The sequence below is a fragment of the Terrapene carolina genome, unplaced genomic scaffold (assembly GCF_002925995.2).
Source record: "Terrapene carolina triunguis isolate 2854851 unplaced genomic scaffold, T_m_triunguis-2.0 Scaffold112, whole genome shotgun sequence".
In the NCBI taxonomy this organism is placed as follows: domain Eukaryota; kingdom Metazoa; phylum Chordata; order Testudines; family Emydidae; genus Terrapene; species Terrapene triunguis.
Window position 1 is genome coordinate 19,315,412 of NW_020664463.1, and position 23,206 is coordinate 19,338,617.

General features: G+C 45.7%; 1 protein-coding gene across 1 annotated transcript in view; it reads left to right on the forward strand.

Annotated features, from left to right (window-relative positions):
- Nucleotides 1-23,206, forward strand: part of ANO2 (anoctamin 2) — a 301,983-nt gene that overhangs the window by 236,917 nt on the left and 41,860 nt on the right. The window contains 3 exon segments of the mRNA XM_026652275.1: nt 8,109-8,183; nt 18,206-18,407; nt 22,420-22,531. Of these exon segments, the coding sequence (XP_026508060.1) occupies nt 8,109-8,183; nt 18,206-18,407; nt 22,420-22,531 (389 nt within the window).

Sequence of the window (23,206 nt, forward strand, 5' to 3'; positions counted from 1 at the left end):
CTCCTTTTACATAGAAAGCCTCTGAGTGCAACCCCCCCTTATAAATTAAAAACTCATTTTTTATATTCAACACTATTATAAATGCTGGAGGCAAAGCAGGGTTTGGGGTGGAGGCAGACAGCTCATGCCCCCCCCCCCATGTAATAAGCTCGCGACCCCCTGAGGGGTCCCAACTCCCAGTTTGAGAACCCCTGCTTTATACCGGTAGACTCAAGCAGCTCAATCTATTTTGCTTATCAAAGAGAAGTTTAAGAGGTGATCTGATTAATCTCTAAGTACCTCCATGGGGAACAGAAATTTGATAACAGAGGGCTCTTCAATCTAGCACAGCAGTTCTCAACCTGGTCCGCGAGGGTACTTCAGGGGTCCGCGAGTCATGTCTGGCTCCAGATGGCCTGCGTGTCATGTCCGACTCCAGGGGGTCCAGAAGTCATGTCCAGGTCCACCAGCCCCGCTGATTAACTCCTCCCCCTCCCTCCCAGTGCCTCCTGCATGCCACGGAACAGCTGTTCAGCAGCGTGCAGGAGGCACTAGGAGGGACGGGGAGGAGCAGGGACAGGGTGCACTCAGGGGAGGGGGCAGAAAGAGGTGGGGAAGAGGAGGGGTAGGGGTGGAGCGAGGTCAGGAAGAGGTGGGATGGGGCCTGGGGCTGAGTGGGAGTTGAGCACCCCCGGGGAAAATTAGAAGCTGGCTTGGGGGTCCGTGAAAATTTTTAAATCAAAATGGGGGTCCTCAGGTTGCTAAAGTTTGAGAACCACTGATCTAGCAGACTGAGCCAGTGGCTGGAAGTTGAAGCTAGAAAAATTCAATCTAGAAATAAGGTGTGACATTTTAACAGTATGGTAATTTACCATTGGAACATCTTACCAAGGGCTGTGGTGGATTTTTCACTATTGGAGATTTTAATATCAAGTTTTGGTGTTTTTTCTAAATGATATTCTCTAGTGCAACCGGAAGTATTGGACTTGAAGCAGGAATTAATTCAGGGAAGTCCTGGGGCATGCATTATGCAGAAGACCAGAGTAGATCAGGGGTCAGCAACCTTCGGCATGTGGCCCATCAGGGTAATCTGCTGGCAGGCGGCGAGACAGCTTGTTTACAATGACCGTCTGCAGGCACGGCCACCCGCAGCTCCCAGTGGCCGCAGTTCGCTGTTCCCGGACAATGGGAGCTGCAGGATGTGGCGCAGGCCACAGGGTCGTGCTGGCCGCCAGCTATTTCCTGGGGAGTGAGGACACTATTTGTAACCAGAACTCTCATTTTCAGATGCTTGTTTTGAAACCAAACATAATTTCTGCAGAATTTAAGATATCTTTCCACTCTGGCAAGTGATCATATAAAAATGGCACTTTCATACTCAACAGCTCTGCCCTGTGGATGCATTCAAAGTAAAACATATTGACTTGGCAACAGAAGTATGATTTTATTGCTTTCTGCTTGTGTCAGGTTGGCGGGAGCAAGGAGAGCCAAGAGAGAGGGAGCTGGACTCTGTTCTTCCCTGTGAAGCATTTGCTAAGTTTCGGTCAAGTATCACTGTGAAAGTCCACTGAAGTCAATTGGATTCCATAAGTGCATCTGCATGAAGAATCTGAACTGTGGGTTCTTAGTTATAAGTGAAGATGCACAAGAGAGAAAGTGTGTCATTGTACTCCATGTGCAAGCTGAATTAGCATGGCTGGCAGTTAGCGCTTTGTAGAGGTGTTCTCTTGTGGTTAAATAGAAATAAATAATATAATGAAATACTTGTGAGCTAAACAACATCTGAAACACAGGCAGTGTAGAGTGCATCACTGGTCATGGAGGTGTAACAAGGTTGGCACCCACCTTTCGCAAGTGCCCCCTTCTGGTTGTGTGTGTCTGTGTTCTTTAGTTCTGGTAACCCCTTTCGGGGGTTCTCAGGTGGGTTTGTCAGCGACACAGCGCTCCTGACGAGTCACACTGTCTGCCTGAGCACCAAACCCTTCCAGGATATACAGTCCACCGGGGCCTATCTCAGTACCCCTCTGATGGTGTCTCTTTCTAGCCCTCCCTGGGCTGTGGTCTTTAAGTAGTCCAGCCCTGGTATGGGGCTGTATCCCCATGGCTTCCTCCCTGGAGACACTATCTTCCTGCAGCCCTCCCCAGGCTCAGTCTCTACTCAGTCCTAGCAACCCGCCAGGAGTTCCCTCACTGCTTCCCCGATCCCTGCTAGCAAACCATCCATGGCCTTGCTGCTCTTCCAGGCAGCCAGGTCTGCAGTCCTTTCTTCTCCTGTTTCAAGCAGCAACTGACTACTGCTCTCCTCTGAAGCTCTTTTTATATGGCCTTCCTGGACCCTGATTGGCTGCTTCCCCTGCAGGCACTCTGGCCTGTTTGGAGGTCCTCTCCACTGCTCCTTTCCTGGGATGGGAGTTGCAGAACCCTGAGGCCTCCAGCAGGGGGCCTTTGGGCCTACTCCACTCCATCACAGGAGGATACAGGCTTCTGTACAGTACATGCCATAACATGGTAGAAATCTCTACATTCCATACTTTTAGAGTGAAATGCACTTACCTTCTATCGAAGGCTACTATATCATTTTGATCATAGAAAAGGTACTTACGGTTGTCACACTTCATGTCATATGCACCTGTATTACCCTTCTGTCCCTCGAGGGCATCCACTCTAGTCTTCCAGCATCTCAGCCACCATCTCTTTTGGGTAGAGACCCATGTCTTTCTCCCTCCTAACCATGTTTTTTCCAGGCAGCACAGTTCCCTGCCTACACTGTGTTATTCCCCCCAAGCAGGGCCGGCTCCAACTTTTTTGCCGCCCCAGGCAAAAAAGAAGAGCGCCGCCCCGCCGTAACACCCCCCGTCCAGCCCCGCGCTGCGCCGCCGACCCCCCCACCCCAGCACCGCGCCGGGCCGCCCAAACCCCCGGAGCACCAGGCCGCTCAAACCCCCGCCCCCCAAGCCGCCAAAACCCCCGGAGCGCGGCGCCGCCCAACCCCCCCCGAGCGCCGGGCCAGGCCAGGCCGCCCAAACCCCCGGAGCACCTCGCTGGGCCGGCCAAACCCCCGCCCCCCCCGAGCACCTTGCCGGGCCGGCCAAACCCCCGCCCTCCCCCGAGCGCCGCGCCGGGACGGCCAAACCCCCGGAGCGTTGCCCCGCCGAAACAAACAAAAAAAACCCCTCGAGCGCCGCCCCGCCGAACAAAAACAAAAAACAAAAAACAAAAACACCACGAGCACCCCCCGCCACCCCAACATTGGCTGCCCCTTCTAAGGTGCCGCCCCAAGCACGTGCTTGGTCGGCTGGTGCCTGGAGCCAGCCCTGCCCCCAAGCCAAGCTGCCTAACCAGGCCAGCATCTGTGCTTTGCTTACACTTTAAAGGAATTATAACATACCGCACAGCTCTTTATAAGCAAGCACACTTATTCTTAAGGTGAAAGCATTACAGAGAAAACATATTCAAAACAATAAAAGAACCTACCCTCATGATAATAAGCTTACCAGAGGTCACCCCAACTCCTTTTTTGGAGTTCTGGTCGGTGTCAGTCCTTCCAACCCTTCCCAGGAAGGATTGTCCCCCCCCCCCCCGGACAGAAGGTTCTATCCATTTGCTATATCAGAAAGAAGGCCCAGAGTCAGTTTAACCTCAGGCTATTTATCCAAAAGCCCTTTCTTAGTCTGTTGGTTTCCAGAGAATCCAGTTTAAACCAGTGTATATGAGCCTTTGCAGGTACCTCTTGGGTTCAAACCTGAGTGAATTTGCCTAATCAACTCCTGCCCCGCCGGTTCTTGGTTTCTGGAGGGCTGTGTTTACCCTCCCCTGTGGAATTAAATACAATGATACATAGACTTAATACAGTAAGAACTCCCAAAAATATTGGAGGAAATTGCCATGTCTATCACACTGGTACTTTACAGTACAGTCTTTTAATGGCTAGATGGCACTATTGCCAGAGAATAAAATCAGGTGTATTATAAAACAGCAACTGAACTCACAGATTTTGCTCAAAGAAGATAATAATAACTTGCAAGTGCTGTAAGAAGTATTAACATTCTACTTTCTATCACAATATATTGATAAAATTTGTGGTACCGATTTTCTTTAATGGAATGTGCCATGTAAGTTGACTCCTTTGTCTAATAATTCAGTAGTATCTTGACAAAATACATTCTTGCTTCTCATAGGTGCAAATATGAGCCCAAAGCTCATTGCATGCTGTAGAGAGGAGCAAAATCATGGTAAATCCATGCAAAGTAGAGGGGAGGAGGCACACAGATGAGAAAGATGACTAGATGGCATTCTGACCCCACAACGTATTGTACGTGAGGAATTGGGGCAATGCAGACAAGAGTGTGAAGTGTTGGGGAATAGACCACGGCAGTTATGCTGGCCACAGGCTTAGCAACTGCTGCTGCCCAGAGAAGCAGTAACTTCCCCAGGTGCTGAATGATCCCCATTGCCAGGGGTCACATGAGGAGGCATCCAGTGGCATAATGGCAGTTGGGCAAGTCATGGAGTTGGTGCTGGAGAGCTGAAAGAGCCACAGAGTCTGTACCATTACTCAGATGGACACGATTTCTGGGTATTACTGGCTAATCCTGCAGATTCTTGACCTTTCTGCATTCTACAAGCCACACGTCTAACAACCAGGAGCGCCAACTCACACAGGGGAGCATGAAGTGGATTTTAAGAGTAAGAGACAATACCGATTTCCTTTTAATGTAGGAAGAGGATGAAATCCTAGAATATTGGAATCTAGAGAAAGATTGGTATCAGTTGAGATTAGCTTTAAATGGTTTAAGCAATGGGACTTCCACCACTTCCCTTGAAAGTCTGTTTTGCAGCCTAAAAGATCTCACTGTCAAGACATTTTTCTTGATTTTTCAGGTTAAGTTTTCCTTCTTCTAATTTCATCCCATTAATCCTATTCCCTTGTACTATCTTAAATAGATTATTTCTTTTATTGGTGTTTACACCCTTCAAATGTTCATAGGGCTTATCATATCCTTCTCCCTTAGACATCATTTAGACAAGGCATCCATATCTGACTATTTTAATCTTTCTTCATAAATCAGTCCCTCCAGCTCCCTAAACATATTTCTTGCATTTCTCTGAACTCCTTCCAGTTTGGCAATATCTTATTGCTAGCATGGTGCACAGAACTGAACACAATGTTCCAGGTGTAGTCAGATGAGGGATATGTAGAGAGGGACTATTTTCTCCCTGTTCAGTGAGTTGATATCTCTGGGGTGCAGCCGAGATTTTTAGAATTGGCCAAGGTTTTTAGAATTGGTTATACTTCTAAATCCATATTTCAACCCTTAAATAAGTGGCCTGGATTTTGAAAAGTACTGAACACCCAGCAATTCTCATTGAGGTCACTGTGAGCTGCTGGGATGTATTGCGCTAGTAAAAGAGGTCATTTATTTAAATGTCAAAATAAGGGCTTACAAGTCCAAAATTTCAAATGTGACTGTTGACTTTGGGTGCCTCCACTTTTTAGATACCCACCTTGAGACACACTTGATTTTTGACGGTGCTCAACATGTTTTGATAAGTGGGACCCTTAAAAAGGTGTCAGGTTAGGAACCCAAAAATTGAGTCACCCAAAATCACTAGCCACTTTTGAAAACCAGATGTTTTGGATATATTCAATTTTCCTTTATATTCCCTTACCTGCTCTTTATCAATAGCTGTTTTTAAAGGTCTTCCTCACTTTCTCACCATCTCTTGAGATTTTATTCTCTTGTTTTTCTTGACTCCTGAACTCAAGTGATTTATGTGAGAATCTCAGCTTTTTTTGTAAAATAAAATAAAATCTCTTGACCTCATGGTTGTGCAGAAAAAGCTTTAAAATGTGAACTAAACGGCAAATAAAAAGAACCCCAACTTTATTATATTTTTGAAATCTCATGATTTTTAAGCCAATCGTATGATTTGGGGGTCGGGGGATACTACTCCTGACTTATTAATGTTTGGGCTGGGTCATACTGCATTCTAATTGTCCAAAAGTCTTTTTGTTTGACAGATTTAAAAAAGAAGTTGTGTCTCAGTCATTTTTGAATTTTCATTCACTGCCTCCTATATGAGTTAGTTTTCTCTCTTTTCCTTGATATTGTTATAAAAGCTTTCCTTATTTCCCTTAACTGTTTTGGCTAGTATTAACTCATTCTACTGTTTTGCTTCCTTAGTATTTTTTCCCTAGTGAAGTAGTTTGACGTGGTGTCCTTCATGCCTTTTCAAAGTGTAGTAGCGTAGAACTTTTTATGTCCTGTATAACTGCTGAGTGGTAAATGCCAAAAGAAAATGAAATGCATCTGTGCTTTCCCAGAAACACTTTTTAAAGTTGCCTTCTGGCTAAAAGGTGGACTCAGATATTTATGTTCTCTATACTTGGGGCCTGCTTCTCCTTGAGTTTGCTATGGTCCTGTCCTCTCAGCACACCCATGCAAGAGACACCCTTAATTTGACTGCTTGAGAAGTGAAGCTGTGTGTGTGTATACACTCCTCCTGCAGTGTTAAAAGCACTGGTGGGACATTTCTAACCAGAGTGGGCACAGGATGATGCCTCTTCCAATTCCTGCACCCGAGCAGGCACCACCAGAAAAGTGATGCTTACACCTATTGTAGAAGTACAGCAAATTCCACGCTTTCCTTACCATCTCAGGAAGCGCTTTTGCCTTTGAAGGGCATAATGCCTCCCAGTAATTTCTTGTCAGAAAAGTATTCTTCTCAGGATCACAGTGCCTTAAAAAAAAAAAAAAAAGGCTTATTTGAGCTTCTCATTTACCTTCATATAAATCTCCATATAAGCTCTTGACTTTGATGGAGTTACACTTGATTTATACCAGCATAAAAAAAGGACAGAATCTGGCCCCATTGTGTAGCACAGATGTTAAGACTAATGAGAACAGCAGCTGATTTTGAATTCACAGTTAATTCAATTGCATATTTTTGCTTTAACTTAACCATTGTGATCTTATTTTTTTAATAACCATTTTTGAGGGGTGGAAATTACATGTTTCATGTAAATCAATTTTAAAAATTCTTTTCATATGAAAACATTTTATTTTTCATTTTAAGAGCAGGGAATTGGGTTTATTTGAGGGCAATAATGCGCCATTATTTTTCACTGATAGGTATCAGGTGGAGGGAGCTACCTTTTGCACCCAGTTGAAAAGTCATCTGAGCCCTCTATAAATAGGGCTTGCCTTCATTATTTCTCTGATCTTTGAACCAGATGCCATGAGAGAGTCTGGGATGCCTGGAATACAGCAAGGGGTGAAATTCTGACCCCAATGAAGTCAATGGCAAAATTCCTATTGACTTCAATGGAGCCAGAATTTCACCTAAAAATGTTTAATCTTCCAACTGGGCTAAATCCCCAGCTGGTATAAATCAGCAAAGCTCAGTTGAAGTCAATGGAGCGAAGAGATTTACCCCAGCTGCGGTTCTGGAACAATATGAAGAGCATATAGCAACACAGGATGTAAACAAATGTGTCATAAATAGAAAGTAGAAGATGCTTCTGAATACTTTACAGTGTGATTGTGAATAGTCAGATGGTTATTTTAACACTGAGAAGGTTCAGTTGTATAACAGCCATGTTGGATGAAGGAAACCTTACAGGAGACATCTGAAGTAACTGGTGATAAACACTCTTTCTTATTATGGTTTCTCACCTAAATCATCACTCTTCTGCACCCTTACAAGAAACAAGGTTGTGGGGTTTGTTTTTGTTTTGTTTTTTAATAAAAGTACTTACTTCTAAAATTGTTTTGGGTTAACTTTAAAGCTTTCTATTAAGACTTTGAAATTCAGTAGAAGCTGGTTGAAATTTTTCACATTTCAGATTTTGAAATTCAGGCGGGATATGCAACAAAATTTGAGAGAAATTCTCCCTTCCCCTCCTCCCATTTTTCTACCCATTTTAGAGATGGTTGAAAATTTTTGAATTTCAAAATTATGTTGAAATTTTCAAACTCAAAAATATAAATGGGGAGAAGGAGAAATCAATAATATTTTTAATTGAGCTTTTTCCTTTTCTTTTTTCCCAGTTCTAAAATTCACCTTTTCCCAGTTCTAAAATTCATCAGTTCTCTAATGCTTGTCTTGACCTTTGTGTTTTGCAACAGGATGAAAAGGAGAAGTTAACCTGGAGAGACCGTATGCCTGGCTATCTAGTGAACGTTGCATCCATTTTATTTATGGTAATTTTATTTGTATTTTCTTTCACATTCCTCTGGGCTATAAAGATCTGTGAACAACATGCTCCTTAAAGCTGAATTAATGCTTTCAAAGACGGAAATGTTTAATTTTAAATGGCTAAGAGCTTCCTAGGCTACAGCACACCATCGTTTTTTAGACAGAACTGACTGATTTCAGTGGGGACTTCTGCTTAAAAATTGATGACACAATATGTTCCATTCTACACAAATAACTAAAAAGTATCTGTTTTAACCTGTCAAGCTCTTGACTTATATTCAAGTTGGGATCACATACAGTAACTCCTCACTTAACGTTATAGTTCTGTTCCTGAAAAATGCGACTTTGAGTGAAACGATGTTAAGCGAATCCAATTTCCCCATAAGAATGAATGTAAACGGGTGGGATTAGGTTCCAGGGAATTTTTTTTTTTTTGCCATGCAGTACAGTACAGTACTATAGTTGGGAGGTGCCCCTGCCTTACCCCACACAGGCACAGCCCACTGGTACTGGAGATAATGAGGCAGGCAAGGAGGCTGAAGGTGCTGTGGGCTAGGAGAAGCACGTTGCACAGCAGCAGCAGCAGTTTCCCCTACTCTGCAAGCACCAGGGGCAGGGGGCTCAACTCTCAGCCCGCCCACACCACCCCTTCCCCCAAGCCCCCACCCTTAACCCGCCTCTTCTTTCCCCCCCCTTTACTCAGCACGCGGTGTCCTCACTCCTCCCCCCTCCCTTCCCTGCCTCCTGCCTGCGGCAATCAGCTGGTTTGCGGCATTCAGGAGGGAGGGGGAGCCTGCGCACTGAGTCCTCGCTTCTCCCCCTCCCTCTTGAACGCCGCAGCTGATTGTCACGGGCAGGAGACAGGGGGAGGAGTGGAAGGCGCTGATCCGTGGGGTCTGCTGGAGGGCGGGAGGTGCTGGGGGGAGGGAGGGGCGTAGGGGAGCTGATGCGGGGGGTACCAGCTTGGACAAAGCAGGTAGCCAAACGAGGTTATAGCGAAGCATTGCATAACTTTAAATGGAGCATGTTCTGTAATTGAGCAGGAACGTAAGATCAAAAAAACATTAAGCGAGAGGACGTTAAGTGGGGAGTTACTGTAATTGTCAACATATGCTGTTTTTAATTCAGGAGTTAACCAACCCAACAAGAGAAATTTCAGCTCAAATAGAAAAAAAATTGAGTGAAAAAGTAAATAAAAAAAAATTAGAACTGACTGACTTTCTCAAATGTAACTACAACAATACTACTAGCAATGCTGTAATATTTCTCAGTGTGGCTACAGAATAAGGCCCTGGTTTAGCAGAGCATCCTCTTTAGGATGGGTGCTTAAACATGCACTTAATTTTAACCCTGTGTTACAATCCCATTTAAGCATGTTCTTAAAGTTAAGATTGTGATCGTTTTCTTGAATCAGGGCCTAAATGTTGTCTCCCACACTTCGTTTAATATCCTAGACAGATTTATAAAGGTAAAATGTAAAGCACCAGATCCTCAGCTGTTGCAAACCAGCAAAGCTTCACTGATTTCAGTGGAGCTGGTCCAGAGAGTTTTTCTAGAATATTGTGAATATCATTAGGCAATGAATATATACAGGGCAGCTAGTTGAAAACAATTCTCCTGTATAAGAGTCAGATCCCATCTGCCATGTGCAGATTACAATCTGTGCTTTACTGAATGCAGTCCTTTTCCTACTAGATTAGTTAAACAGTGATTGGGGACACTGGGCCGAATTCTGCAGTCAGTTTCTGCAGTTGTTCTGGTGCATATGAGATTGCACTCATGTAACTAATTTTGGCTGGTCTTCCTCCTTTATCACTACCCACACATAAACTAAATGTTTTTGTTTTTTTTTTTTTAGTATGATCACTATTTAGATACAGTGGGCTAGAGTCTCAGGCATGCAAATGCAACATGCATACACATAAGCCGCATTTTCCAGTGCTGCAGAAGTGATTCTGGAATTTCTGCCACCACCTTTTCCAGGCCTACACTATCTGGCAGGCACAAACCCATAGGAATTTTTCGTAAAAATGTCTACATTGTTATAGAATGATGATGTCAGATGCTTTCCCTGACCTCCCCCCACTTACCCTCACTGCATATTTCATATTTCCCTGAGATTTCTTAAGGCTGCTGACAATTTCCTCTTGGTAGAACCTTGCTCTTTATTTTCTATTCTGTGTGCTTCTTAAATATGAAGCCCTTGCAAGCAGAAGCATTCTACTACTTTTTTCTCTATCGAGCTCCTGCTCTCTCTTCCTTTACTTATCCAAGTATATTATTTGGGGGCTTTTTTTAAATGTAGGTTTTACAAAATCAATTTTTACTTTCATGCCCAATTAGACTCTGCACCAGTCTTATTTTACATCAGTAATAATTATAATCATTATGAGATATATTTCTAAGTGCTTTAAAGTCTGTATACACAACCACTGTTCTGCATGAAGACCTCTTGCTATGCAGTCAAAAGGCAGTTTGTATGCTTACTGGGAACAGGATATGACCCAGGCTTGAGCTATTGAAAATTTCCTTCTGAAGTGGTGTTCTACAGAGTACACATCACCGCAAAGATTTCTGCATTAACCATGAAAATCTTTGCAGTTGCCTCAAGGGAGCAGGATGGGGCTGGACATCAGCATCACCACGACCCTCCTTTATAGTCCCTGATTCATCTCTGCTGCTGTTCTCACCTTCAGCAATCCTCTCTGCTTTCCTACAGTGGATTTGACACATACAGGAGAAGAAAGTCAACTAGTATCACGGCACAGGGGTTCAGCCTGTTCTTCCTTAAAGGCCAGATTCTCATATGCTTACTCATACTGAATAGTCCCTTACTCCGGGAATTGTCTCACTGAAGTCTAGGGAGCTATTTGTGGAGTAAAGTGCTACCCAGCTTGAGTAAAGGTATCAGAATCTAGCCCATAACTGTCACTCAAGCCCCTCCATCTCCCACCCCATCAGTGTCCTCTGTCCCCCTCAGCCACCCTCCTGTCTTCCCCCCACATTCTTCTGCCCCTTCAGCTCCCTCATGCCCCCCCACATCTCCCTGCACCCCCTAAATCTGCCTCCTGCTCCCCACATTCTCCCCACCCTCCTTTCACAGTGTCTCTGCTACTCCTCACAGTCCCTGTACCCTGTCCAGCCCCTTGAACCATAGAATGGCAGACATCTTGCCAGTGCACAGGGCTTCAGTGTCATAGAAAAGTGGCAGTCCACTTTTTTCAGGGCAGCCTCATTTCCACGTGAAGATAGAGAAAGAGCAGCCATCTTGCTGACTTCAGCCCCATTGGCAGTAATGGGAGATGGTGGCCATTTTAAACAGGAGAAAATTCATGAGCTAGCACCTCTCATCACGTTTCCATGTGAATGGTAAAAAATCATACCAAAATCGCTAGAGTACCTCACCTTCAGCACCCACTGTACTCTACACAGGGTCCCTAGAAAGCACTAGATCAGATTTAAGGTGTCTGGATTAATCTTAAAGGCATTCCATAGAAATGGCTGTAGATACTTCAGAGAGCTCTTCTCTCCTCACTATAAGACCTTCTCTGTCAACTGTGTCCCGCGGGTGCTATGAAGCTATGTCATCCTTAAGAGTGAAGCTTGTGACAGCAGGCGACAGGGATGTTTCAGCAACTGGAAACTCATTGGCTTAGCGTTCCATTCAATACACTAAAATATCAAGGAAAAAGAGAGGAGGAGAAAAAAGAGAGAAAAATGAGAGAGTAAAGGGGTAGTGGAAGAGGGAGTGAAGAAGGAAATAATTTACTAAAACTTAAAAAAAAAAATCCCCAACTGCCTTTGGAGAAAGTAAACAGGAAAATTAGACCACTGACCAACTGTGATTGTGATTTTTGTCTCTTATTACTTGGGAGGTGCTCACATATTTGTGGTGATTGGTATCACAATGGGCACCTACATGGACAGGTTAGGCAGAAGCAGGCCCACCAATAGCAATTCCGGGCCCCAGGCTAGAACAGCCAAGACGTGCCTGCGTGGACATGGTCCGCCTAACATTTGGGCAGTGCTGTGCCTATGCTGGCTGGTGCCCAGCGAGCTGCCAGCTGCGCTGCTAGGCGCGCTCTTCCAGCACGGCCAGGGCTTCCACATGCCTGCTTGGTACAGTTGCCAACTGTCTAACTGCACAAACCCAAAGACCCTTGCCCCACCCTGCTCCTTCCCTGAGGCCATGCCCCTGTCCTGCCCCTTCTCCAAGACCCTGCCCCCTGCTCACTCCATCCCTCCTCCCTCTGTCGCTCACTCTCCCCAACCCTCACTCACTTTCAGCAGTGGGTGCAGGCTCTGGGAGGGAGTTTGGGTGCAGGAGGGGATGCGGGGTGCGGGCTCTGGGAGGGAGTTTGGGTGTGGGGCTCTAGGCTGGGGCATGGTGTTGGGGTGAAGGATGGAGTCAGGGGGTCGGAGCTTACCTAGGACAGCTCCCGAAAGCGACTGGCACACCCCTCTGGCAGCAGCTCCTTGGCAGGGAGGGCCAGAGGATCTCTGCACACTGCTGCCCACAGACACTGCCCCCGCAGCTCCCATTGGCTGCAGTTCCCGGTCAATGGGAGCTCCGGAGTCAGCGCTCGGGGTGGGGGCAGCGTGAGGAGACTCCAAGTCCTCCCTGGGACTGTAGGGCCATCCCGGCTGCTTCCGAGTGTGGTGCAGAGTGAGGGCAGGCAGGAAGCCTTATCTCTGCTGCACTGGCGGCAGCTGGGCCCCCTGGGCCCTTTTAAACCATCTGGGCCCCTGGGCAATTGCCCCTTTTGCCCCACCCATCACCGGGCCTGGGTAGAAGCTCTGCTATTCATGCTCCTGCACCACCACCCATGAATTTAACTGTAGCTCCTTGAAAATTGTGCGGGGGAGTGCGGGGGGTGATGTGTGGGATTCATTCTGTTGCTGCTGATCCTGACCCCTTTTTAAAAAAAATGATTTTGGCCTTTATTAATTATGAAAAGATTAGATTAAAAATAGTCAGCAGACTGAGGTGCTAAACTTCATTAGGCCTGTACTGTGAATCTAGGCCCCAAGCCAGCCAAATAAAAATTATAACAATCCAATCCTTTGCATTTATATAATCTCTTTCATCAGAAGATCTCAAGATGCCTTACCAACAATAATGAATTTACTTTGGAATTTTTGCTAAAGGCAAAAACAAAATAGAAACACCCACCCTCTCTCCACTTCCTGCTGTGACTCCGTTTAGCCAGAGATTGTATTTCTGTGTGAAATTTTATCTTTAAAAATTATTTGTTATTTCATTTTGCTTTTTGAAACTGCAATAACACAGCCCTGTGAAATACAAATTCTTCTGTTGGGAAGTTGACCTTAAGTGGCATGGGTGATCTGCCTGATTTCATGGGCAAAGGTCAACTGCTCAGAGACCACAGAACACCTTTTGACTTCTGGGACAAAAATTTACAATGAACTCTGAATGACTCTGCCTTAGTCAGTATCAAAAGATTTGTGCATATTCAGATACAGCAAAATGTTTCTGTTGCTGGCACAGAGGTGCCCGAGGCAAAGCAACAGGGGTTCGTTGCCCGGCGTGCTTCGCGCCAATAAACACACCGGGGTGGAGAAACAATCAAAGGTTTATTTGAGATCTCAAAGTGGTGCAAGGAGACAGGCAAATCTCAAATCGAGCACACAGAACAAAGCAGCTTCTCTCTTCTTATACTTTACAATTAAGCCCCCCCTTCTCTCCTCCTGTATCACCCCCCCCACTCCCCCTCCCCTTTCTACCGAAGACATGTCTATACATTTAAGCCGTTAAATCATTCTAGGGCTATAAATCTAGCTTGTTAGTAACATTCCTCTAAACAATCATTGGGTCCTATTTACTCTAGTTTACTACCCCTCCTCCAGCTAGAAACATGCAAACCTCATCATTATTGCTTAGGACCTGGTTATAAGCAAGGTCGTAATAGGTAACTGACTATTTACACATTCCAATTTCTGTCCTTGGCTTTTGAGGCCACTTAAAGTTAAACATGGAAGAACAGAGTTTAAACATGGAAGAACTCTGGTTCATATATAGGCCTAATGACGCCATCATTTCCATCTATGGCAAAAGTTTGTAGAACACAAAAGGTTTTACACCATTAGGTTCCAATCCTCCTCTGGGGAGCACATGGGTGAGTTGTTGCTGCAAGCAGAGTCCCGTTGACATTGATGCAGCTCTGTGTAGGCACAGCAATCCAACATACATTACACACTGCATGATCAGAGCCCCGGTTTCCTGTCTCTGACCATAGCCAGTAGCAGATGTTTCAGAGGAATGCTTACAAACCCTGCAGTAGGCAGATGTGGGGAAATCTGCCCCACATGGGTGTCATCCTTTTCTCTATTAGTTAGAGACTGGCTTAAGCCCTGAAATACAAGGATGAATATCCCTTCCCAATTTTTCTTGTCATTAAATATAACTCTGGGTATTCTTGATATCCATATAAATGTCCAATCTCAGTTTCACTATTGTGAAGTTCTTGGCCTCAGTCAGGGCTGTAACTAGGGTGACGCGAAAGGGGCAGCCACTCAGGGCGCAGAACAGGGGGACACAAAAGTGGGCGGCACAGGATTGGACCCAGCAGCATCAGTGCCCTCCCACCCCCTAGGATTGGGCCCAGCAGAGTCAGCTGGAGCCCAGAGTGCTCAGTGTCCTCCCACCCCACAGGATCATAGGTCCAGCGACCCCAGCCAGAGAAGGCTTTCCCTGGCACTAGGACCGCAGCAGCAGGTGGGCAGGGATCTGAGTGCCGGCTGGTAGGAAGGGCAGAAGGAGAATGGGCTGCATGGCTGGTTCCATCCAGCCGCTGGAGATAGGAGACTAGCTGCACTAAGAACCTGGAGGGTGCTGCATGGGGTAGGGGTGCAGAGGGCTAGGGCCATGAAGGCGTGTAGGGTTAGGGCAGAAGGGGACACAGGAAGGGAGTGTAGGGGTGAAGAGAGAAGGGCGTGCAGGTGGAGAGTACAGGGTAAAGGGAGAAGGGGGTGCAGGAGGGGAGTGCAAGGTTGGAGAGAAGGGGTACACAAGCATCAGCATAGGCACTAAGAGGATAAGAGGTACACAAGTGGGGCCGTATGATGGAGCATACTTAAAATGTGCTAGGTGCTGTACGGATCTGTGCCATGAGGAACTGTGTGGGCGATTAGCTCAGGATGGAGCTGTTGCCTTCCCCAGACCCGTTGTCTGGCCATGCGCTACTGGCTCTGCTCATGCTCCCTAACCTGTGTGCAGGGTTGAGCCCTGGCAGAGCAGTATCGCCAGCCTGGGGCCTAGGGGAGAGAGGGCATCTGGAGTTAAAGCTCTCATTAAAGTTGCTAATCACCAGTTGTACCTACTAGAGGGTGCTTGGAATTTAAACAGACTCATCCTTGGCCAGGGTTTCTCTGTTGACGAGCCAGTGTGCTGAGTTGCACAGCCATGGCCCTTGGGAAGCCTGGCTGAACATCGCACTGACATACACCCACAGGGCACTGCTCAGGCCACTCACAGGGTCGGTGCCATCCTGAGGCCTTTGCTGCACATAGGGCTGACCTCTGTCACTTGGCTGCTGACAAACCTTTGACCCTGACGCAACTGCATGGTGTGGCAAGGAGGAAAGGCCTGCTAGAGCACCCCATGGAGGCAAGCGCCTCCTGGCACTCACGTGCACTCAGCTCCATGGAACTGGGGAGTCCCAGGCTGGAATTCCAGCTGAGGCACCTGGAGACAAAAAATTTTTCACAACTGCAATGATGGCCCCTGTCACTCACACATGGATTTCAAATTACAGTGGCCAGCTTTTTTTGACCCTCTTCTGTAACAACCTTTTCACTGCATTGAACAGCTCAATGGGCGGGTGAAGGAGTAACTCAGGGAGGTACTGCTCTGTTGTGACAGTCCCACAGCCCGCTGGAACTGCCAGGTGCCACTGTGCTTCACACAATAGCCTTAGAGAGCTTCACAGCTCCAGCTGGGGCAGAACCCCTGTCGTACAGGGTCCTTATGCCTGAGCTAATGGAGAGTCTCTGTTAGCAGTGTGGGGCCCATGACAGCCAGGGGAACCACGAGAGTTACATGGTGCACATAGACACCAGCCTGTTCATTACACACTTGCCTAGATAGACTAAGCTTGCCTCAGAACCAGCTGTTCAGATCTTATATCTGACATCAGTGTAAGAAATCTCCAAGTGCTTCCACCCTGTAACTTCCACCATCTTTGCTCAGGCTTGTCTGTGATGGGATCTTGGGACCTGTCATTCCCAAATCCAGAATTCTCCACCGAGAGCAACAGGTCCCCCAGTGACTGCAGCACCCTCTCCTCATATAGGTCACACCCCGCTCACCACCTGAGGACCTCATATTTATCCTGGCCATGGGGATTGAAATGGACTCATCCTATTCCCAAAGTACAGGCTCCTCACCACCACCAACTGAGCTGAAAGAGGTTCTTAATGATTTAATGGCAGTACATAGCCGAACAGTTCTGACTCTACCTCAAAGTTTGAGATTGGGAATATTCTGCTATAATATCTCCTGATTGTTCTAAATTTACATATAAATTTAAAATATGGCTTTAATTGGAGTTTCTATATATTTTTTCTTTCTTTATATAGGAATTAGATACAGTGCTCCTGTCAGCTAATTTCTAAGTTATTATCTGCAAAAAAAAACTAGAGTTTTCAGGTGTTTAGTAGTCCCTGGAATCACAGTTAAAGTTGCCCCTGCCCCAATCTGAAATAGTGCCCGTGCCCAGCCGTGGGGATGGGGAGAAGGCCACAGGGAGGTGCTGACCTATGGCTGGCGCTGTGACCCGGGCCTGTGCCAGCCACCCATCCACTGTGACAGGGAACGACACCGCCCCCCATCTCCAGTGGGTACCCCCCGCAGCAGGTACCCCTTCCAGTCCCCCCACCCCACTATACCTCCCCTCCAGCTCCCCCTCTCCATGGCAGTGGCCTCTATTTGGGAACTTGAATTGTGGTAACCCTAGCAATCGCTCCACTCTCACGCCGTCAGTTTGTGGAGCTGGCGGAACTGAGTCTGCCCTGCCAGCAGCAGCTGCCCACCACCAAGTCCTGGGCTGGGCACCAGACTCATGTGGCCAAGCTCAGAGCTCAGGCAGTGCAACCGCAAGCCCGGCAGCCACGGGGGTGGGGCAGGGCAGCCTAGGGGAGCAAGGGGATCTGCTCTGTATGCAGGGAGTGTGGGGAGAGTGACCCAGCTGCAATGGCAGGTGCCCAGGCAATGAGTGAGGTGTGACCAGGCTGCTGAGACACAGGTGCCCAAGGGAGATGAATAAGGCAGGGAGCACCTCGTGGAGCATCTCATGGCAGCCAGACTCCACGGGCAAGGGCCAACTCCAGGGTGCGTCACTGGCTGGAGCTGGGCTCCTTTGAGGGAGAGGCAAGAGCGTGTCAGAAGCACAGCTTAGAGCTGTGCCGCCTGCCCTGCCTGGGGAGTGCCCAGCCGTGCAGAGGCAGCTGGCTTGGGGAGCACGGCAGGGAGGGCTGCTTGATAGCCAGCCAGTGCCCTGACTCCCACAGCATGAAGAGCCAGGGGCTTGAGCAGGCCAGGTGGCTTCTGCCAGCTTTTGATCTTCCGGCTCTTGGCAGGAGGTGATGATTTTCAAACTGTGGGGATGCGTCCCCCTAGCACCCCACAGTTTGAAACCCTCTATGTTAAATGGAAGGCAGAAATCTGGGGGGCATGTGACCCTGCATGCCCCCCCACTCATCACCTCCAAGGAGCGCAAATATCCTTGCTCACCCTGAATGCTAAAATGTTTAGTTAGGGCTCTGGCCTCAGTGACTTCTTACAGCAGTGGGTTCCAGAGTTTAATCACCTCCTGTGTGGAAAAAGTATTTCCTTTTATAGGATTTTAATTTCCCACGTAGTTTCATTGGACGTCCTCTTGTTCTTGTGTTATTCTAGTTTCTAGTCACTCAACACCAGTTCGGGCAACAATTTTGAGATATAATTAAACATTGCTTTTTAAACTCTAGTCAGATATGTGCACTGATATCTCCATACATTTCTTTGCAGATTACACTGACATTTTCAGCAGTTTTTGGTGTGACCGTGTACCGAATTACTACAGCAGCCGTCTTGTCCATCAGCAAAAATGAGTCAACCAGGTCGAACGTCCGTGTGACCGTGACTGCAACCGCTGTCATCATTAACCTGGTTGTGATCCTTATATTAGATGAGATTTATGGAGCTGTTGCCAAATGGCTGACAGAAATGGGTAAAGCTATCCTAGCCCTCATTACAACTTTGTATGTATTTCTAACAGAGTATGCAGGAAAGTTCTAAAAGGAGGATTTCCCGTAAAACAGTTCCATAAAGAGGAAACATTCAGGCCCAGAGGGTAAAAATGTGCCCAAGTGACTAAGGGGTCCCAACTCCAATTTTCAAAAATGACTTAGGGCCAGATTTTAAAGCATATTTAGGTGTCTAAATACTTTTCAAAATCTGACCTTAGACACAGAGGAGCCTACGTCTCATTGAAAATCAGTTGGACTTTGGCCTTGTCTGCATTATAAAGAACACCAGTAGAGCTATAGTGGCAATCCCTCCTAGTGGAGAGTTCCTTTACTGGTACAGTTTATTCCAGTTCCCCAAACAAAATAAACCATACTGGCAAAAGGACTCTGTGCCTCGGTTTCCTCAATTATAAAATTTGAATAATGGGTCAGATCCTCAACTGGTGAATGTCAATGTAGCCCCATTAAAGTCAAGGATCTCAGGAGAAACTCTCTGCCCCTACCGCGGCCCTGGGGCTGGAGGAGTTCTATGCTCCTGCCGCCGCCACAGGGCTCGAGGTGTCAGCCGCTGGCCCCGGTGGCAGGGCTCTTTCACTATAACGACCCCCTGGCTATAACAAATAAATAGTTTCGATCCCCAGGGGTTCATTGTAGAGAGGGTGTACTGTACTATTATAAATAGCATCATTATTTACACTTCTGATAGCATACTAGCATAACAGAGGTCCAGTCATAAATGGTTGAGATACAGTAGAATGATTTCTACTGTTAGGGATAGCCCAATTGTTTCAATTTGATTCCAATGAAGATTTAAAATAAAAAGAGACCAGTAATACATTTAATATAATGCCACCCTATTATATTTTCTCTCCCCTTTTGCAGAGAGTCTCTTGGCAAAAAGTAGCCCTGGTGCAAATGGGCACAATTCCATTAAGTTCAGTGGAGATGTACCCACTGATGCCAGTTGTGCATTTGGCTTTCAGAGCTGTATGGGAAACAAAGATGAAAAATACAGTCAGTTTTTTAGCTTTCATATAAAATATCCCTCTGTTATTCCCCCCAACCTTCAAGTCACCTTTAGAGCCAGCCCTGCTGCCCTTACTCCAACAACACTCCTATTAAAGTAACTGGGTGTTTTGCCTGAGAGGGGACCCACTATGGACTCTAGACTTTGGTCCTTTTTGAATAATTTCTAGCACCACAAATTACATCATGGTTCATTCAGATGGCTGTCTGCATTAGTAGGCTCAGATGCCAACTGTAATTAAAAATGTTTAAAAAATTACAATTCATTCATGCTGATAAATGCTTCTTACCTTGTGAACTTTCATATTGCTGAGCTGAGCAAAATGGGTGCAATTTTCTTTTCACACTGCAATTCAGAGACGTGTCTGGCATCATGCTGCATTTTTCCACATTAAGGGGCAAATTTGCCTGCCCTGGTGTAGAAGCAGTGGCGTGTGCAAGGATACCCTTTCCATCCCTAAGCTCATTTGGGCTGCAGTTCAGCAAGGGAGTTACGAATGTGAGTAACTTTGAGCACCTGAGTAGTACCATGGAAATCAATGAGATTAGTTTCATGCTTAGTTATGCATGTGTTTAAATATCTGGCTGAATCAGTGCTTAGGGCAGGAGGCAGGAATAACATCGCCCACAGGCACTGTGAAGGGCTAGAAGGCGAATCACTAGGTCTACATGCAGTGCTTGTGGCCTCAGCAGGGGAATATCTGTGCAATGCAAAGGAAGGACATTGACTCCCCCGCAGTACCGGCAGGAGTGCAGATTACACCTCTTTCAAAGAGTCATGTTTCCTGATGCTGAGCAAGTCACCCTATCCCCAGCACCCAGGTGGCATTGGGCCTAATTCAGATCTTATGTGTGTTGGTGTAAATTGGGGTATCTCCCCTCAAGTCATGGGAAAACAAATGAAGTGCAAAACAGTGGTAAAGTGAGAGCAGAATCACTCCTGTTCATGCGTTAAAGGGGCATATTCCCTCCCTCAGTGCACTTCCTCAGCCCAGCCTCCATGTAGCACTACCTGCAAGGAGCATAATTCAGGTCTGGGGTTTTGGTGGTATGTATTGAGGACACAGCTGGATATTTTAAGTTGTATATTTTTAAACGCCCTCCTTTTCTTTTATTCATTCATCCATTCTATTCCTGTTCTGGCTGTATGCATTCTTGTCTTGAAAGAAAGAGGGAAGGGCGACAGGGGATAGATCACTTGATGATTACCTGTTATGTTCATTCCCTCTGGGGCACCTGGCATTGGCCACTGTAGGAAGACAGGATACTGGGCTAGATGGACCTTTGGTCTGACCCAGTATGGCCGTTCTTATGTGTGTCAGGGGGGTGCACATTGCCTTCTTGGGACAGCTCATCTCTGTGGGAGTCCTCTGTGAGGCAGGGGTTCTACTCCTACATGGAACTTCCTATCCCCTCCAAGGGCTGAATTGTTGCCATGGGGTTATTCCTTCCACTGGTCCCCATGCAAATCTGCTCAGCACATAGGCTCATATTTGGGCTGTGCAGTGCTAGCTGGATTGGCCCCAAATGAATAATTTTTAATGAAGTATTTCCATAAAGTCAGCTGGTTTGTGTGAGTGAATAATCTAAGGGCCAGAACGTCAAGAGCTCATTTTGCTGGGTGCTAAGCTGTGACAAAAATCTGGCCACAAGTGTCACAATGCTAGGCGCTTTTAATAATCTGGTTCTTATTTAGTATTTTAATGAGAGCTGAGCTCTTTTTTAAAAAACCTGACCCAAATCAGTAGGCTGCGCGATTTCAGTAATGCTTCCAGAGGCTTCTTGAAACCGATGCACTGAATCGCTCTCATTATTTCACATTTTGAATCCATTACCAGCATGAAATAATAACAACAATCTGTTCGGTGCCTGGTTAAACATGCATGGTGGCTATCCTCAGAAGTCCTGTGCATGGCTGATAAAAGAACCCAGAGAGAATATTGAAAAAAAAAATCTTTGTTTTTATGTTAATGTAGATTAATTGTAATACTCTGCAGTTTACACTTGAAGGGCTTGATTCTGCAAGGTACTGAAATCAACTGAAATGGATAAACAATTGTGTGTTGTATTTTCAGAAGTTTTACAGACGACGTATCTAAAGGTGTGGAGGGTGTATGGAGAGGGGAAGAACCTTATGGAAAGGATGGCCTTGTGGTTAAAGTTTTGGAGTGGGGAATGGGGCTTAGGACATTTAAGTTCACTTCCTGTCTCCCTCCGCGCCCCCACCAAAAAAAAATGTGTATGACCTTGGGCAAGCTATCTGGAACCTGATTCAGGAAGTTACTTCAGCATGTGCTTTAAACATTTAAGTAGTCCCATTGAAGTCAGTGGAACTACTCACATACTTAAAGTTAAGTAGGTACTTAAATACTTTGCTGAATGAGGCCCTTAAATGTTTGTGCCTCAGTTTCTCCATCTATGAAATGGAAATAGCAATACTTCTCTATTTCAAAGGGTGTTGTAGCATAAATTCATTAAGACCTGATTCACATTTAGACAAGGGTCAGGAGGTAAAAAGGGCCTTACTGTAAATGGAATCAGGCCCCAATTAATTTATCCTTCCAACACCATTAATATTAACAAGGTAGCCACATGTTATAGTGATGGGGGTAATAGGAGTAGAGAGAGATTGGGGCAGATCCTCAACTGTGTAAACCAGCAGAGCTCCCTCCTGAGCATCTGGTTCATTTAACAGTGCAGGTAGGTGCCTCGATATGTGTCACTGCCAAATACACTTTAAATGAAATAATAGTCAGAAATTTGCAGGAGTAAGAAGAAAAAAAGTATGCTGTATATTTTCCTAGTGTCACTCAGTGCAGAATAAAAGATATGATAAAACCACATTAACTCTAATAATAATACAGTTTTTGCTTTTGCTTGAGACTACTGAAAGACAATTACATATTTATCTATTGCTTTTGTGGTGTTTCATGTTATACTGCAATTATTTATTTATTTATTTTGCAGAGGTACCAAAAACAGAGAAGACCTTTGAAGAGAGGTTAATTTTGAAGGCTTTCCTATTGAAGTTTGTGAACTCTTATGCACCAATTTTTTATGTTGCCTTTTTTAAAGGAAGGTAGGATGAATTTACATTGTTGATTTATTATTAATGGCCCCATGTTGCAGGCTACTGATGGCACTAAGGCCATTAAAAGGTCTGGAATGGCCATCTTAGTACCTAAAATGGCAGACTAGCCCAGGAGGGAGTGGGTCAGGTTGGCCTGGAGAGATTGCTCTGGGGTGAGAGGTCCTTAGGTGGACTCGTGATCAGTTTTGCTCCTCTATAGTTGTGGTTTCCTATACATGCAGGATCCACTGCCTACCAGAAACTGATGGTCCATAATGTAGCAGATGGAGATCTTAGAGTGATTGTTTGTAAACAATGTTTTAAGTATGTATGTATTTCTGAATTCTAGTCAGATTCATATCATTGTTGTGCTCCTTTTATGTTTTAGAAGCTGTTAATCTATACGTTAAGCTCTTTGGGGTAGGGACCATCTTTTTGTTCTGTGTTTTATACTTCGCCTAGCACAATGGGGCTCTGGTCCATGACGAGGGCTTCTAGACAATATGGTAATACATATAATACATAATAATATATTCTGAACTAATGCCTGTGGATGCCATCAATTAAAAAAATCACACTTTTGTCTGAAAATATTTTACTTACAATTTTGAGAAGTATTATCTAAGTTCTAAAAGACATGGGAGAAAAATATTTTTTAAACATTGTATTTGACAGCCCTTTGTG